We start from the raw sequence: 17,232 nt of genomic DNA on the forward strand, positions 1-17,232 counted from the left end.
CGTTTCGCCCAGTCACCCATTTCCTCCAATTATACTGCGCCGGGCAAATTGAAACTGGTGTTTGCAAAGAAAATAGGAGGATCATTCAGGGCCATAAGCAGACAGCACTGGGAGAAGCAGGTGATCGTTTTTTCCCCAAAGGAAGAAAGAAGAAAGAGTTTTTTTTTCTTGGACAGACACTACACAGACTGCGTGGAACTCCCGCAGAAAGTATGTAGCCTAACGGTGAGGCAGGAAGATACAACGAATTTAGAGACACCGAGTCATGTCGGAGGTGTTAACTGAATGAGCGGTGATTAATAATGAATACAACGGGTTGTGAAGTAATGAGAATTCTGCCTCCGTTTCTTTAAAGTCATAAATAAATTACCTCTTTAAATCGCTCATGACAGGGAGTCTGTTTACAGTCCAACTAAAATGTTTATCACCAAGACAAATATGAAGACATAGCATTTGGCGTAATGGAGTAATAAGCACATACACATACAAAACAGACAAATTAGAGGTGGCAACTATTGGTTACTTGCGTGTTTTTGGACTGTGGTAGGATTCCTACACAACAAGGGGACAGGAGACATTCAAATGCTCAAATCTGGAGGTGTGAGGAAGCAGCGCTACCCAATGAGTAATCAATTTACATGTTATATTTTTATTTACATAATATTGACTTTGTTCGGGACGCAAACTATATGTGGCGTCTGACGACGTCCTCCTAAAGACACATCAATATTGTGCAGGCTGACTGATTAAAAAAGCACTACATTTCCCAGAATCCCCAACTCCGGTTAGTGTGAGTCATATCCTGTACGACTTGTACAGTCCAGGAAGTGTGAAGCTAAGTGGAAAGGACCGAAATTGTTTGCCATGCAACCTAAAACAATAACAGTAAGTAAACCTAAACCATTTTAAAATGATGTTTTATATCGTGTAACGTGTGCGGAGTTGTAGTGGCGCGGTTAAGGACCTGCAGGTTACTTTTTTTTATCTGGTTCGTGTAGCTGTGCGGATGGGAGGCTTTCCTGGGGAAACTGGTTGACTAGCTGTATATAAACATGGTGCCTGCTAACCTGTTTGCCCAGTAGGGCCGCGAGGGCTGTTTGTGGGCCTGGCTGGCCCCGCGGCGCTCCACTTGGTTGCTGTTATAGCGGACAGATTCCGTGCGCGGAGCCGGCCTCGGGCTGGGGTTTCAGTCGCGGACAGAGAGGCCGGTGTATCGGTGCGAACACGGGCTACTGTGCCTCTGTACGCCGCGCTGCTCCATGACAACCATGGGAGCTCCTTTAAAACCGTGATATTCTTCATTTTTTAATGTTATTTAAAGGATAAGTACACGGGGATGGTGAATGTGAAGGTTTTGCATTGAGCAAATTAAAATGGTGAAATCGCGGTGGCCCGTGGGGAAGGGGGGGGGACACATGTTTGGGGGGTGGGAGCTGTCAGTACCTACTGACGTTCAGCTGTGGGACTCGGGACCTGTAATGACGGAGAAAAGGACATCAGGACGGTTCTGCTGCCGAGTCATTACTTATTTATCCCGAATGTTTTATTTCGAAGGTATTTCTCCTGACCTGCATTCAGATTTAGTGTTTTACACGAACCACACACGTTGTGCACAGAAAGTTGTCTGTTTCCCACGCCAGGCGCCATTGAAGGCATCACCTTCTACACTAACCGAGTATTCAGGCGGCTGGACGCCTTAAGGCATCAGGCTCAAAGTGAGCTCCTCTCTTTAGCATGTGTGAAGGTACATTTGACCTTTAGTTCTAAAGTACAGCCTACCTAATGAGGTTGGAGCTGGTCTGTATCACGTTATGATGTGGCTCAGAAGCACTGGCCCACCAAAATGCTTACTTTCGGAGTGGTGTATGATTCTTTTCTAGAAATAACTTATTGTTCGTGTAGGCTTTTGAAAAAATATTTCAAGAAAAGATTTTGAGGTGATTGGTTGAAGTTGCTGATTTTACTTATATAGGATATCTCAGCACCTGCAAAGACCTAGCTAACCTATGATTTGTGAGACCCATGGGGGTGTGTGCGTGTTGCATGGCATTATGGTTAATGTAGGAACACTAGTTAGCCTAACTGCGTGGGTGTTTCTCGATATGTGTATTTCACCGTACTTGTGTTTTTGCATGCCTGCTCTACATCATCTTCCATTCCTGAAGAACAGTTCCAATACTAAAAACAAAAGGACAGTAAAAATCCCTAGTAGTGGTTCTTGCCCTGCTCTGAATATCAAGGATGCATTGGATGCACCATCGCCAAGCGAGAACGATCCTATGATTCATTGCGTCCTAAGTTCGTTCGTTTGCAGGCAAGTTAGCGAGACCACTTTTGCAAAGAACACAAGTAATTTTCTGAATTCTTGATGTTGAGAAACACACCATATCTTGGGACAGTGGGAGGCGACCCACATGACACGAATATGCGAACTGCACACATACAGAGCAGAGGTGAGATGCAAACTCCCTGCCCTAGATGAGCGAGGTAACAGGGCTGCACACTATTGTGCCACAAAACTTAAAAACAGAACATATGTCTGTTTGATCCTTCATCTTCTTAAAGAGCAGGTGGTGTTTTCGATGTGCCTTTCAGGTTGAAGTCATGTTTTTTTTTTGTGTGTGTTTGTGCTGCTTCCTTACACGCAATACATTCCCTTTGCCCTAGGTGCCTACCTGAACGCCACCTTTGTCTGGGACACGCCCTGAGGATGGCTCTGATCGAGGGCGTGGGCGATGAGGTGACAGTGCTCTTTGGGGTGGTGTTGCTAGTCCTGGTGCTGGTGCTGGCATGGGCCTCTACTCACACGGTCGACCGCACCGAGCACCTGTTTGCCTCCAGTCCCACTACTGCCCCCCTGCACCGGACGGCCCCCTCCCAGGAGAACACCAGTCATGATGCCAGCCCTTTGGAGAGCCCCCCGGCTGCTGGTAGCAGCGAGGAGGGGAGTAAGGAGGAGTCCCCTAGAGAGCCGGCCGATGGGGAACAGAGCAGGGGGGGAGCAGGGGGCAACCTCCCCGAGCTCGGAGAATTCGGAGTGGAAGGTTTACGACACAGAGAGACTGTTGATGCTGGCCCCTCCCTGCAGCAGCCCGGCCATGATGGAGGTGACACCCCTGATGATGCCCAGAGGAGCATGGTCCTTAGGCTCAAGTTCCTCAACGACACGGAGAGAGTGGCCCAAGTCAAGCCGGAAGACACCATCGGCTACATCAAGAGGCATGTATGGGTCTTGGTCCCAGGGGCCTCACAGTTGAATGACAGGCAGAGTTTTGCCTTCACGCTCAGGCTGGGTTCATCCTTCTTCCCAACCTATATTTGCCCCGGGGATGGATTATTAGGCTGGGGTATCTCGGCCGGCCACATCCTCGCTGACTCAATCAGAAGTTTAACCACCTCTGATGAACTGAAGCGCAGTCAAATGGGGGTGGGTTGCATATGATTTGGGAAGGGGGGGGGGGTGGAATTCAGTTGTAAGTATTTGGGCACACAGCCAGCAGTGTTGGACTACTGTTCTTATCCCTTAATGAGGCCCTGCTGTGCTGGAGCGTGGAACCACTTCGTTCTTGTTGGGGTCGCTTCCCTTTGGTCTCACTGTCACCAAGAGGAGACCTTCTCTTGGCTGTGGTTTTAATGAGTGTTTTGGCTGGTGTTGGACAACACGCATTCTTCAGCTGACCCTACGTTGTTTATATATATTTTCATTTTAAGCTTATCTGGTGTTCCTTATTTACCTTTTGAACGTAAACACATGTGCGACTTCCTTGCTCCTCCTGAATGTCTTTGTCTCCCCCTACAGGACGTACTTTGCAGGGCAGGAGCACCAGGTGCGTTTGATCTACCAGGGCCAGCTCCTACGCGACGATGCCCAGACACTGGCCTCGCTCAACCTGACCGACAACTGCGTCCTGCACTGCCACATCTCCCAGCACGCCACGCCCCAGGTGCCCGCAGGGGCGCGGGCGGCCGACCAGGTTCACGTGGCCCTCAATGTGGGCAGCCTGATGGTGCCCCTCTTCGTGCTCATGCTGTCCGTGCTCTGGTATTTTCAGATCCAGTACCGGCACTTTTTCACGGCCCCTGCCACTGCCTCGCTGGTGGGCATCACCATCTTCTTTAGCTTTGTGGCGTTCGGGGTGTACCGTCGATGAGCCCCCCGCTCCCCCGCCGGAGTGTGCCAGGCCCCCCTTCTCCCCCCCCCTTTCCCGCCCAGTGCCGGTTTTTGCTGCGTAATGTGAAGGGCCAGAGTAGGAAATGTGCAGTGAAGCAATTTCGGGAAGGTGGGGCTGAAAAACATATATTTCAGGTCATTCTCAGCTGAACACACCCCCACGTAAGAAATAAATCACACAGTGGAATATGTGGAATGTTTTTAAACTTTCTTTTCTAATATATAGATTTACCATGTGTGTGTATGCATTATGGGAGAATTGGGTAGACTCATCGTGCCTATACAGCTGTCCCCCCCCCCCTGCCCCCCCCATTCCTCGACATGTCTGGTTAGCAGGACCCTATTGAAACTTGGGAGTCTCTGGCTGCCCTTGTCGTCCCCCCCTTTCGGACTGGGCTGTTCGTTTACGGTCTTTTCCAGCTGAAACTGGCATTACTGCTGCTGTGTGTCTGGACTTGAAGCATAATTTGTGTAAAATAGCTTTCAATACAGGATCTATTAAATCATTCTTTTATTTAGCGCTGGTGAGTTTTTGTGTCCCGATGGACGTGATTTCGGTCTGTAGGAGCAAAAAACCGTCACTTATCGTGGTTAATGGGCACCGTTGTGGGACAGCTGGGGATACAGAGCTGGAGATCCCTCACAAAAGCAGTGGACCAGGCTTCAGATCAGTTTTTAAATCACATTTCACACAGATCTATATTCTGACAAAAACAGCAGAAATGGTGCAACTGATAATTGTCTAGATTTGGGATAATCTAGTTCTTTAATTTGTAAGTCATTGAAAATTAGTGGGATTCTCCATTGTAGCATGTTTACAAGCCATATTGTCAGGGGGCAGAGAATTTAACGTATATATATCGGGGGGGCTGGTCACTGGTGGTCCCTTTCTGGCTGGGTGTGTGCTTCTGATTATGTGTGTGTATATATACGGTGAGACCCTCCATATTTGCGTGTAGAACCTGCAATGAAGGCTGTGCCCATTCTTCCTGGAAGCTGCACCCCCTTGCTCCCTTCCCCACAAGTGTTTTAATACAAAACCAATACCAGTATCTTGGTAGTCATTTATTGACGAAATTCTACATGAAATGTTCATATGAGTAATGTGTGGAATTAGTATGCCCCCTAGTGGAATATCACAAAATGACATGTATTCCTTGTTAACTGCTTTCTGTATATAAGACCATTCTGGTCTCAGGCAAAAATCAAAAAAATGTGAAGACATTAATTCCTAAAGTGAAAAAAGCCCCCGTTATCGTTGGTGTTACACACTAAAGGAATGGAAGCTGAAATTGCCTGCAGCTTTAGGAACATGCAGTGTGATACAGTCTAAATATCAGTGAAACGCCCCTGGATTACAGTGTTACTTTGCTGAATCCCATCACATGCATCACCCAAACACCAGCTATGAGCTTCAACTCTCAATTAATAGCATCTACTACCTACCAATCAGAAACAAGAACGTGAGTAATGTTAGCAAATCAAAGTGAAGGACATTAAATTCTGGGTCGCGACCCCGTCTTTCAGATGGCGATGCTGTTTTCAATTCCAGCGGGGTACAGGTACTCGTAAGGGAAGGGCTGCTCCTTTGACCGCTCCTTAATTGCTTTCCCAATTGCTTTTAGCCGTGTCTGGAATTTCTTGATCGAATCCCTCAGACGTGGGTCACTGGATACTGCATTCACGTAAGTTCCCAGGGCAACCTGTGGGGGCAGTGTAGAGGACTGACTGATTAAATCATTTAAAATTCCACATATGGAAGCTGAGGAGCAAAACTAATGAAGGGAAATGAACACTCTTACACTTGGGAGCTGAAGAGAAGATCCCATATCAAAGTGCATAATGACAGCGACTCAGCCTACTTTTATCACAGACTGAATAGTAGAGAATGAGATCTGTCCATTCAGTATCGGATCACTTACAGCTCACAGAGCAGAATGGATGAGTTTAGGATTAGAAGAGTAGATCGAGATGGCAATAGGGTCATGCTGGTTCTCTCGGGGAACCATATGTGGGGAATACAGGCATCAAGGACCGACTGAAATATTCCAGGTCAATTCCAGTAACCAGCATCCTACTGCCAGTGAAATGTGGGTTATTTGTTTTAAACTCTAACGTGAGGTTACTGATGCAGATGTGTGTCACAACGGTCAGCAAATTCAAACAGCTGAGCACTTACAAAGTCTTTGGAGACCTGACTGAGGAACCGGGACACAGACATGGCCTCCAGGGTGGCCGCCAAGCCAGGCAGAGTCTTCACGATGTATTGCTCATCCACCAGATCCTTGTGCTTTGGTGGGGGCTGCCTCATCGTTGTGGGACCGTTTGGCATCCAGGCGTAAGTATCATACTGTAGGGAGGGTAAAGTATTCGGTGTAACTGATACAGATTTAATAAAAAAAAAAATAAATGATCTTTTCATTCATGGATCTCATCATCCGTGGCTCCAGTTAGCGTGTCACCTGTGCGTGGTTCACAGCGGCGTGCTGAGCTGAACAGGTGAACATCACCATGCTCAGGTATTTCACCGCCTCCGCTTTGGTCTCCACGCTTTGCGGTAAATCTAATAAAATCCAAGGAAAATGTTTTGCTTTGATTTCCATAATTCTTTAAAACAAAAAACACAATGCTTTGCTTGTGGTTCATGATAGATTATCTAGGTAAAGTATATCTATTTAAGTATCTCGTGCTTATTAAACACATTACCTGTTTTTCCCTGGAGTCCATAATGGTAAGTATACGAAAAGAAGTTCTGAAGTTCAGTGTCCCTTCTAATATCGTGATCATCTTTGTAGTACGTATCAATGACCTTCAGAAGGAACCTGAAATAAAGACAAACAATACCAGCATTCAGAATAAGCCATGATACTTAACACTTACACCATGTTATACAAAGCCTGAAGCCAGAAAACATCTGGCTAATGTACAAAAGTGGCCTGTCCTTCCCAAGGTCCCTGACAGGGTGATGATTGGATGGATGGGTTATGATACGCAGCCAATGAAAAGCACAGAAATCTCCTTACTCAGATATTGCATCCCAGATAGCCAGGGCATCTTCCCTGTAGTAATAGTTCGTCAGATTCTGCACTCCACGGCTCTCCAGGTTGTCAGGCAGACAGAGGCTCTTGTAGGATACTTGGCTGAAGGCTCTCTGCAACACCTCCCACTGGGCGGCCTTGCCGAAGGCTGTGTACTGTCAGGGAAGATGACAGCAAGTCTTCAGGCTATTGTTGCATTATGCTAAATGAAATGCTTTATTTGTAAAGTAAAATTAAATTTAGTGTTCACATATGCCATCTTATCCACTTTTATAGCATCCCATGGGGTTAAGGGCCTGGCTTGACCCAATGGCAACTCACCCCTCTGTGAGTTACTGCACATAAAGGGGAGAACCTTACAGATAATATTCAAACCAGTATAAAACAAGTCAACTAACCTTCATAAAGAAGCCAGTGTCGTTGGTGAGCGTGGCTCTGGCAGTTACGTTGATTGGTATCGTGTATCTCCCCGTGGCAGCAAGGATCTGATTGTGGACAACAGTACAGAAGGGTCTTAAATTCTTTAGTGTAGGGCAGCAAAACTGAGCAAATAAATAAAAAAAAACCTGCGGGGTAATTTCACCGTTTCAGCATTTAATCACAATCGAGACAGAAGGTCTGGTATTCAGTCAGCCATAAATGCTGTCTTGTCACACCGCTGCCTGTCTCTCTTCACTGGCTCCCTATAGGCACTCGCATCAAGTTCAGATCCTTGGTGCTGGCTTACAGGTCCATCAACAGCAAACACTCATCTCCATCAATAGGCTCCACCCTCTTCAGTCAGCAGACCAATACCCAGACAGTTCACTAGGTTGCTTTCCAGCTGATTGAATGAGCTGCGGAACCACGTCCAGTCATCACATTCCCTCTCCGCCTACAGGAAACAGCTCAAGACCAATTTGTTCTAGAACTACCACTACTAGCCTAGAACCTCTCCATGTTCCCCAAATGCTTTTTCGGTTGTGGTTTTTGCTCCTTGAATAGTAGTTGTATCAAGTTATTGGTTTGCAAAAAGCTGTTGTGCATCTCCTGCTCCGATCCTGCTTACACTTTTACCTGGGCAATCACTGGAAGTTCAGCCTAGCTGCACTTATGCTTAATCCACTCCGTGACAGCATGTCTATTTGTGAATATGCTGCATGCCTCACTGGTACGTTGTAGACACAAAAAAAAAAAAAAAAAAAAAAATTTTAATGGAAATCTACTCCTGATTGAGTCCCATGTGCTTTGACTTTGGCCACTCATAAGAAAGAACTGTACCCTCAGGATTGGGTGCTCATCATGCAGTGACGTGAAGATGCTGAAGAAGAAGACCTCAGCCAGCAGATGTGTCCTCAGAAGGTGGGAGATCAGCTCGTGCAGGTAGAAATCAGAGTTACGGACCCAGATCTTTGCCAGAAGCCAGGCCTCAGGCTTGTCGTTTGGAGTGAAGATGGGGTTCTCTTTACCGGGCTCCTGTTTCAACTGTGGAAGTACAGAAAACAGGTGTCAGAAGTACCATTCAACACATTACACAAAACACACTGCTAGAGGAATGGCATTGCCATGGATACTGCAGTACCTGGATAGCGATGGGCATCAATCCCTCGTCCGTCTCCTGAAGAAGCACGATTGGTGCAGCCAGATACTGCTGATGACCATCAATGACGCCCTCTTTGACGTCATCAAGCAGCTTATAATCAACCATATAAATCTTCCCATTCTAAGCAAAGACCACCAAAAATATCCATTATAGTCCAACTCCTACCTTAACTTCAAAAATTGGTAAAGTTTTCCCTACCTTTAAGGTTCATCTTAATATAAAACAACCAACAGGAATATGATCTGTTCCAGTGAAGATGCATCACATTTCAACAAACAAGCACATAAATGGCTTCATTTGAAGGCCCTACCTGGATGAGCTCTTTGATGTTAGGATACACTTTCGTTATCTCTGGAATTTTCTCTGGGAATTCAGTGCACTTCTCTATCATTCCCGGGTTACATCCATTAAGAAACTGGCTCCCAAAAAAGGCATCATCCTTCCAGTTCTCAGAGATGTACACTAGGAGAAAGACACAGGTGCTTAGCACATGAGGACCCTACAGCCTTCAGCAGAGGATAACAAACTCATTCGGTGCTTTCTCGCCACAGAAACTTCTGGAACTAGAACCTTTTTACAGAACCAGGGACTTCATTTACTAAAATGAAGTCCCTAGTTCCCTTGACTTTGTCCTGACCTGGAAATACCATGTTGACGGGGTATATGATTAGAGTCTTTTCCCCTTTCTCAGGGCTCATTTGGGGCTTTCTGGACAAATTGAAGTTGGTGACCCTGTGTAACTTAAGGGAACCAGTCTTTACTCCACTCTGTTTCTAGTCTGTCAGAAGACTGTCACCAATCCTCTGCATTTCAGTCTTTGAATTTTGTATCAAAGTCGATATCCATGTTCCCCAAGTCTGGAGGAACAATATTTAAAAAAAAAAAAAAGATTACAAAAATGCCTTAATTTACCATAAAACTTGACCTACCTGCTCTTTTACTTGGAAATAAAAACACTCTTTTGATGTCATCAATCTTACTCCATGTGCGGCCAAAATTACCAAGTCTTCTTAGCAAAGTCTGAATGGTCCTTTAGCAAAGAGAAGAGAATATTACCACGACAGCTAACAAACCGAAAGGGGACAGAAGTGGAATGTTAAAAATACAGATTCTTTGAGATAGTGTCACAGGCAACTGGCAATGTCTGATTAGGACACAGTTCTCATTTGCATACTGTAATCTGTAAACTCAGCACTTACACAGTCATGAAATTTTTGAATAGCGTCAGAAGTTTGAGGGGGCCGAACCACAAGTTCTCTGGTAGCATGACGAACCGGCCTTCATCCACAAAGCTTGGAAGGCCGCTTGTGTGGACCGTGCTGTGAAGAGGGGAAATTAAGAAGAGTGGCTCCATTAACTGAAATTTATACCCATAAAGTATATTTCATTGCATATTTTCTATGACAACATGTATTGTGCTATTTACAGGATGTTACATTTTCCACTTTGTTAAAATATACATATATTCAAAACCAAACCAACAAAATGAAGCATGGCAAGAAGTACTCACTTTAGTGCTCTGGACATTTTTTCCTGAAATATCCTGAAAAATAAAATTAGATTAAACTGGTAAAATACAATGATGAAACCAGCTCCAAACAAACTTTTGACTGTAAAGATTTTGCAGCGTGTCACTCTCTGGAGTTTGCATGGACTTTCCACTTTGCGGGGTAGTGCAAAAGTGCAGAGCCGTAGGAAACTGCAGCCACATCCACTTACACAAGAAAACGGATCAGACCGTTGATCGGGTTCCATTGGCTCTCGTTTTCGCTGTACTGAGGAGATATGGTTGGGCTGGGTGCTCTACAACCTGAGTGAAGAACGCAGGAAATTATGGGGTTTATATAGATTCATGAAAGAGCCAAAAACACAGCACTACGATCCATCATCACCCGAATGTGCACAGACTGATGCACTTTGGCATCGGTTACGTTGCTGCTGCATGCGTGGGATCTCAGGCCTCTACAAGTGTGAAACACGGTTATCATCGATTGCACTCTTCATTTGATCATGTCATCTCAATTGCTAACACTAAGTAAATCAGAACAATTAGACATTAACTGAAACAGGGAAGAGAAGAGAGAGAGAAAAAAAAAAAAAAAAAAAAAAAAAAAAAAAAAAAAAAAAATCGCTGATAATAAACAGTATCTGCTTATGACAGCCATGCAAAACACTGAAGGATCTAAATGAAATTTTCACAATGTTATGAAGTCACAAAGAATGCATGATTTTGCATGACAGGGTTACGCTGTCATCACACTGTTGTGTGCGCACTTCAGGGGGAACTTGCATTATGGGATGTTACTGTTACTGAGAAAGATGGTTTGGATTGATCCCGGCTAGTGGTGCAAAATATGATAATTTATCGTGACCATTTTAAATTGTACACGGTAATCATTTCAGGGTTATTGTAAGAATCGCGATACACTACTTGTCACCATTCTTATAATGCTAGAACAAACCTACAAGCGCCTATCACATGATGCCTGTGTATTTGGAGGCTGTACAACAACAAAAAAACAAACCAATGTAAAACAAAGCAATTTAAGCATGCATCACATCTCAGCGCTGTTAGTGTGTCTCACTATTTTGTCAGTTACCTGCCTCAGAAGATAAGTCTAGAACAGGGGTCTCCAACTCCGGTCCTGGAGGGTTACCGTCCAGTAGGTTTTCTATCCTACCAGGCTTCTGATGAGCCACACCTGCTCTCAGGTAAATACCAGGAACAGGTGTCACTCATCAGAAGCCAAGTGGGACACAAAACCTACTGGATAGTAGGTCTCCAGGACCGGAGTTGGAGACCCCTGGCTTAGTGACTAGACCTCGCGGATGTTGAACATATCCAAACTCCAAAAGGCTACTCACAGGTGAAAGGGGGAAAAAAAAAAAAAAAAAAAAGCCCTTTTTATTCGATCAAAGGGAATAACATCTCATCCAACGCAAGTCACACAACTCTTCTTATAGTCATTTGATTATCTTTTGATCAGAAATTCACACTTAATTGGTTAGCCTACAAATAATTTAATACACCCTTAAATCCACATACACACTTCAGATTGGTGTCCCGAAAGCTTCTCATACTTGGTAGACCTTACATATGTATCTTCCGCAAGATACTCTTTCCTAAGATTCATCTCACACTCTCTTAACCATCTCTTATTGCTGTCGTCGGCTCATACTCCTCATTTAAAATAAGACTAACATACATACACACCTAAGACGATATATAGAAAGTCACCTACCTTTCATTTTATTCGCCAATTTGCTCCTCTTCCTTGAATCCAGCGCCGAAATAATCCCACCTAAGACAAGCTTGGACTGAATTCACCTCATGTACTTTGTGTAATAGTGTTCAAATTGACATGTGATATATAGTGTAGGTTTGGGCAAAAATATTAAAAATCGTATTTGAGCCGATACTGTGGAAGGACACAGTATCAGTTACATAGCATTTATCCCCCCCCCCCCCCCCCAAAGTATTTTTATGCAGGACTAGAGGGGTTTTTCCTCCTGCTGTCAGGGACTCTGGAGCTCTGCTGCCTATATCATGAAAACAGGATTTCTCGCTTAGCTGGATAACTTGACAGATCTAAAGCACCCCAGTTTAAAACAGACTTTTGTTCACTTACAATGAGGCCAAACTACCTTGAATCCCCACACGTTTACCGATTAAGCAAGAAATCCTCCTTTGTGATACAGACACCTGGACTCCGCAACTGCACAGTAAAACGACAACCTCCAGAAACAGAATCCATCACAGAAGAATGTCAAGAAGAGTGCAAATGCTCTCCCTGAAGCACTGAAAAGGTTGGGGATATCGGCTGCAGTTTTTATAGGTGTAGCAGAGAATGGGATCAGTTACAGAAACCAGTCAGTTCTTTAGGTTCACAGAAACATCACAATTGCTGTATGATCTCACGGACATAAACTAGGTCGACTTACTGGAATGATGTTTGGCCAGTGACATGAGGGAGAAGGTGTTTGCTGAAAGGAAGACGGTTTATCAGAACTTAGAAAACCCCCATTTACCGAATGACAAGCACTGGTCATAATACGCTATAAAAAGGTCAAACATACAAGTCACAGGTCAGACATCCGGCCACAGGGAAGACAGAACAATACAAAATGAATTAGAAACTGACAAACACTACTACTAATCTGTTATTTTACAATATTTCTGCTTTGATCTTAAATACTCATATTAATAGTAATAACGCAATGGAAGCTTGTGAAGTTAAATGCATTTACTGGACTCAGCCAGTCATGAAACATACAGGCGGCCGTCCATATCCATATCCCAAGGTTCCACATCTGCAGATTCAACCAAAGTATTCGGGGAAAAAAGCCAGAACATTCTAAAATGAAACCTGAACTTCCATACAAATTTCAATGTGCCGTTTTGGATGGTCGCGAGTGTTAACGCTGTGCAGTGCGTGTGTGTGTGAGAGAGAGAGAAAATGAATTTTCTGTATCTGTAAATTATTTTTCTATGATAATCCTACTACAATGGCTGCATCTGTACTGAACATGTACAGTTTGTCATTATTCCCTAAACACAATATAGCAATGATTTGCATAGCACTTACATTGTATTAGGTATTATAAGTAATCAAAAGATGATTTAAAAGTATATGGAAGGATCTACATATTACACCATTTTATTTGACGGACTTGAGAATCTGTGGATTTTGGTATCCGTGGGGCGTCCTTCAGCCAATCACCCATGGATACCGAGGGCCGATTGTATAAAATGTTTACGTGGATCAGACTTACTTAAATTCTGTGACTCTGCTACTTTGGAAGGTGCACCTAGAAAAAAATAATAAAACTCAGTTGAATAAAATCATTACCTCTAATAAGACCGTGGTGTGTTAACAGCATAGTTAAGCTTCAGTGTTTAAACTTACTGAGAGGAGGTGAAGCCCAGCCAACCAGCTCTAGAAAAACAAATTGAAATCCATTAGAAAGTGACGGACGTTTTACTCAACAAGCAGAGAGAACCATCTTTATCAAGAGACATGTGTCTCTCCATTCATACAAAATTTAACACGGTGTGATTCAGACACTTAAGCTGTTGACTGTCACCTGCTGGCTCACATCCTGCAGGACATGAAACTACAGTACTAATCGTCATACCAACACAAACGCGGCTGCAGAGTAATAAATGGTCACTTACGCTGGAGATTCCTTTTCTCTGCCATCCCCTCCTCCCTTGTCTGCTTATCTTCCCAAGGCAGCTTTCCTGGAACAGAAAGTTTAGCCGAATCATTCACATCCATCCGTGCATGCATCTCCTAGCTGCTTACTTTGATCGTGATCTCAGAACACACATACCAGACAACCATCACAACACAAATAGAAAATATTACCTCCCAGACTATTTACAGTCTGCTGTGTGTTTAATGACACCCCTTCATCATGGTAACAACACAGCACTTGCTGTTCTGCATAATGTGCAAGCCTGTAATTTATTCATCTTAAAGTGTCAGTCAAAAGTTTGGACACGCCAAGTCACGTACAAAGGACAGCGGACAGAGTGACGCATCACAGGACCTGGCCACCTGACCTATCCCACTTCCGCTAACGATATATTGTTCAAGGAAATGTTTAGCGAACGTTATGATTAAGGTAGGCTATGGAAATGTTCAAAGTGTCCAGTTTTCCCTGATACTCCCAGAATGTTATCCCACTACAAGAAGACATGTGGTGGGATTATGCCCCTGACAAGCCCATTCTGTCTTTATTCAGGGGGAGCTTGGATAAATGATACTACAGTTCAAGTCTTATTATCCCAATAAAATTACACAATTTTTTTTTTTTTAATTATGCATTTTATCAGCCCCTTGTGCCTTCCTACTATTCACCCTTTGAACAACTTCCAATGATTAGCAATAGCGAGCAATTAGCCGTGGCACCTCCATAACAGCAAACTGCGCTCACTCAGCTCTACAAACCCGATTTCCGGAAAAGTTGGGATATTTTCTGAAATGCGATAAACAAAAATGAGCATTTATTCAACTGACAAAAGTATAGAGGAAACATTTTCAGCTGTTGAACTGACCGAACTAAATTGTGTTTTGTAAATGTACACAAAGTTATAACTTGTCTGCAACACACTCAAAGTTTGGGCAGGTGAGGTATCAAGATTGGGTGAAAAATGTAGCATCCATCAAAAGCTGTCTTTGCAAGCAAGGATGGGTCGTGGATCACCCCTTTGTGCAGAAATTTGTAAGAGAATTGTTAGTCAGTTCAAAAAGAAAAAAATTCCTCAATGCAAGAATGCAGAGAATTCGGGTCTTGCGATATCTACAGTGCATAATATTGTGAAGAGATCGAAAGAATGCGGAGACATCTCAGTGCCTAAAGGGCAAGGTGGGAAACCACTGTTGAATGCGAGTGATCTTCGAGCCCTCAGGCGCCACCGCCTAAGAAACCATTATGCCTTTGAGAGACATATAGCCAATTGGTTTCGGGAGTACTTCGGGAGACAGTCCGACGGTGCATCCAGAAATGCAACCTGTAGCCGTATTACGGAAGAAGGAAGCCTTACAATAACTCTGCAGAAACGCCAGGAAGTTCTCTGGGACCAAGATAATCTCTGATGGACCGAAAGAACCATGTGCTGCGGTTAGATGAGTCCACATTTAAGCTTGTTTTCGGGTAAAAAAAAAAAAAAAAAAAAAACGGGCGTCGAGTTCTCTGTGCCACTGATAAAGCCGGCCATGCAGATCGCTATTTGCTATAGGTGGCCTTCGCGCGCGCCAGGGGAGAACTCGCTGGTTAACGTTCGGAAGCGCTGCAAAATTTTAAACTTGTACTTCTTTGTTTTTACCAAACCGGCGAAGTCTCAAAAAAAACTATTTTACAAGATAAACGTCTTCTGCACATACGTCGCACAATAGGGTGATATTGTATTAGGTACAATATCTTGTGTGAATAAGAAATTAACCGAACTTAAAATATAACCCTGCTCTATAATATACTTTCTAATTTTCCATTGCACAATTTAATGATCACTTCATGTTGTGCACTGTCCCAAAATAAACTACTTAAAGCACAACATGCTTGACGCGAGTGCTGTGTTTAGAGTTTTAAAGTTGTTAGCAAAATTATTTAGGCCTATTCCGATGCAGACTAACTTGCAATTAACCCTAAATTCTGAACCATCGCCTTACGGTTAAATCGCTTATGTTCGTAGCTATTAACAAGATTAAACACTGATAGTGATACGGCTGGAACCACAAAAATGATCGGTGTCCATCGCGGTCTGTACATCAAGATTAATAACCGCCCGGCTTGCTTTTGTTAAAGCATTACAGCCGTTAACCTCATATTCGATATTCAGTTTAACTTTACCGTAGTATAACAAGAATGCCTTTGTAACACTCTTAGATTGAGGTAGAATTTTATGATGTGTTCGTGCTCCATGTTCACAGAAGTGAGCGCAATACCCTGATCTTATATGAACAAAATGCATCTTGTGCATACAGCATAATTATATTGGGCGAACAAGATATTTAAGTTCAAAACTCAGCCAGTCGGAAACCTTACTAAGCCTACGAAGTCCCAATCTTGTGCGTTTATAAATGACAATCTTCTGATCCTGTGTGAAAGTAGCGACACACTTTCACACCACATACCTGAACCTTCTGCTATGGTCTCTTTCGTGATAGAAACGTTTCTGAAGACCGGAAAGTAGAAGACAGATCCCATTCTCTCCACCTCAATGTATTTGCAGTAAAATGTCGTGAAGATCCTTTTAACAAAAGATGCTTGCCGTCGGAGGATGATCTCTTTCGGTTCTTGATTAAATTCAATGGCCTTTGGGAAGGAAAACGAAGTATAAACCACATAAGAAAAATATATTTTTATATATCAATTTATTAGTAAAGGTTTCATAGCAAAACACAAACATGTTAATTTTCTCTTTTTTTGCATCATACTCACTGTGCCTTGTTTTGTAACTTTGACCTCTCCGGACAGCCTTTCTCCATTTTTCAGCTCAATATAAATGTCGTGAGCTGAAGCATCGGGTTCGATTCTGATCGAGTACGACATGACTCAACTTTCTGGTCAATGTGAGCCTGATCAGCAAACAAAGCTGTGAAGTGGAGACTCCTAAATCACACGAAGAATGATTCCTTTGCGTAACAGCAACTGTGGCTCCTCGGCCCAGAATCGGGGTTCATATACTGCAACCCGAATTTATAGTAGGTGGCCAGGATCTGGCCCGCAAACTAAACACCAATCAGAATGAGGGTGTAGCCCAAGTATGGCAGAGACACTAGGAAGCGGTGTATTCCTCAAAGTACTACTCAGGGGTCTCATTTATAAAACAGTGCGAAAGACTCATACAAAAAAACTATACTTAGGCAAAAAAGCCGAAAATGGCGTACGCAAAAAAAAAAAAAAAAAAAATCTGATTTATAAAACCGTGCGCA

The 17,232-nt window shown here is 43.6% G+C and overlaps 2 protein-coding genes across 4 annotated transcripts; one reads left to right on the forward strand and one right to left on the reverse strand.

Moving 5' to 3' along the window:
- The first annotated feature begins 769 nt into the window (after positions 1–769).
- Positions 770–4,689, forward strand: tmub1 (transmembrane and ubiquitin-like domain containing 1). Of its 2 annotated transcripts, XM_049010988.1 has the most exons (4): positions 771–885; positions 2,668–3,219; positions 3,800–4,151; positions 4,182–4,689. In XM_049010988.1, exons 2-3 carry the CDS (start codon positions 2,711–2,713, stop codon positions 4,149–4,151), a joined length of 861 nt encoding a protein of 286 aa, XP_048866945.1. In that variant the 5' UTR covers positions 771–885; positions 2,668–2,710; the 3' UTR covers positions 4,182–4,689. The 2 variants fall into 2 exon arrangements, with proteins under 2 accessions (XP_048866944.1, XP_048866945.1); XM_049010987.1 differs by having other exon boundaries at positions 770–885; positions 3,800–4,689.
- Positions 4,690–5,223: 534 nt separating this feature from the next.
- Positions 5,224–17,005, reverse strand: LOC125740136 (polyunsaturated fatty acid 5-lipoxygenase-like). 2 transcript variants are annotated; one of them, XM_049010962.1, is made up of 20 exons: positions 16,739–17,005; positions 16,432–16,612; positions 13,968–14,033; positions 13,699–13,728; positions 13,565–13,600; positions 12,734–12,775; positions 12,034–12,093; positions 10,511–10,601; positions 10,302–10,334; positions 9,991–10,110; positions 9,721–9,821; positions 9,102–9,253; positions 8,771–8,911; positions 8,470–8,673; positions 7,608–7,694; positions 7,195–7,364; positions 6,878–6,993; positions 6,634–6,734; positions 6,351–6,521; positions 5,224–5,874 (listed from the first exon to the last, which is right to left on the reverse strand). In XM_049010962.1, the coding sequence occupies exons 1-20, from the start codon at positions 16,847–16,849 to the stop codon at positions 5,695–5,697; spliced, it is 2,193 nt and encodes a 730-aa protein (XP_048866919.1). In that variant the 5' UTR covers positions 16,850–17,005; the 3' UTR covers positions 5,224–5,694. The 2 variants fall into 2 exon arrangements, with proteins under 2 accessions (XP_048866919.1, XP_048866920.1); XM_049010963.1 differs by lacking the exons at positions 13,968–14,033; positions 16,432–16,612; positions 16,739–17,005 and adding an exon at positions 13,877–13,950.
- Positions 17,006–17,232: the final 227 nt, after the last annotated feature.

The sequence above is a fragment of the Brienomyrus brachyistius genome, chromosome 4 (genome assembly GCF_023856365.1).
Source record: "Brienomyrus brachyistius isolate T26 chromosome 4, BBRACH_0.4, whole genome shotgun sequence".
NCBI lineage: Eukaryota > Metazoa > Chordata > Actinopteri > Osteoglossiformes > Mormyridae > Brienomyrus > Brienomyrus brachyistius.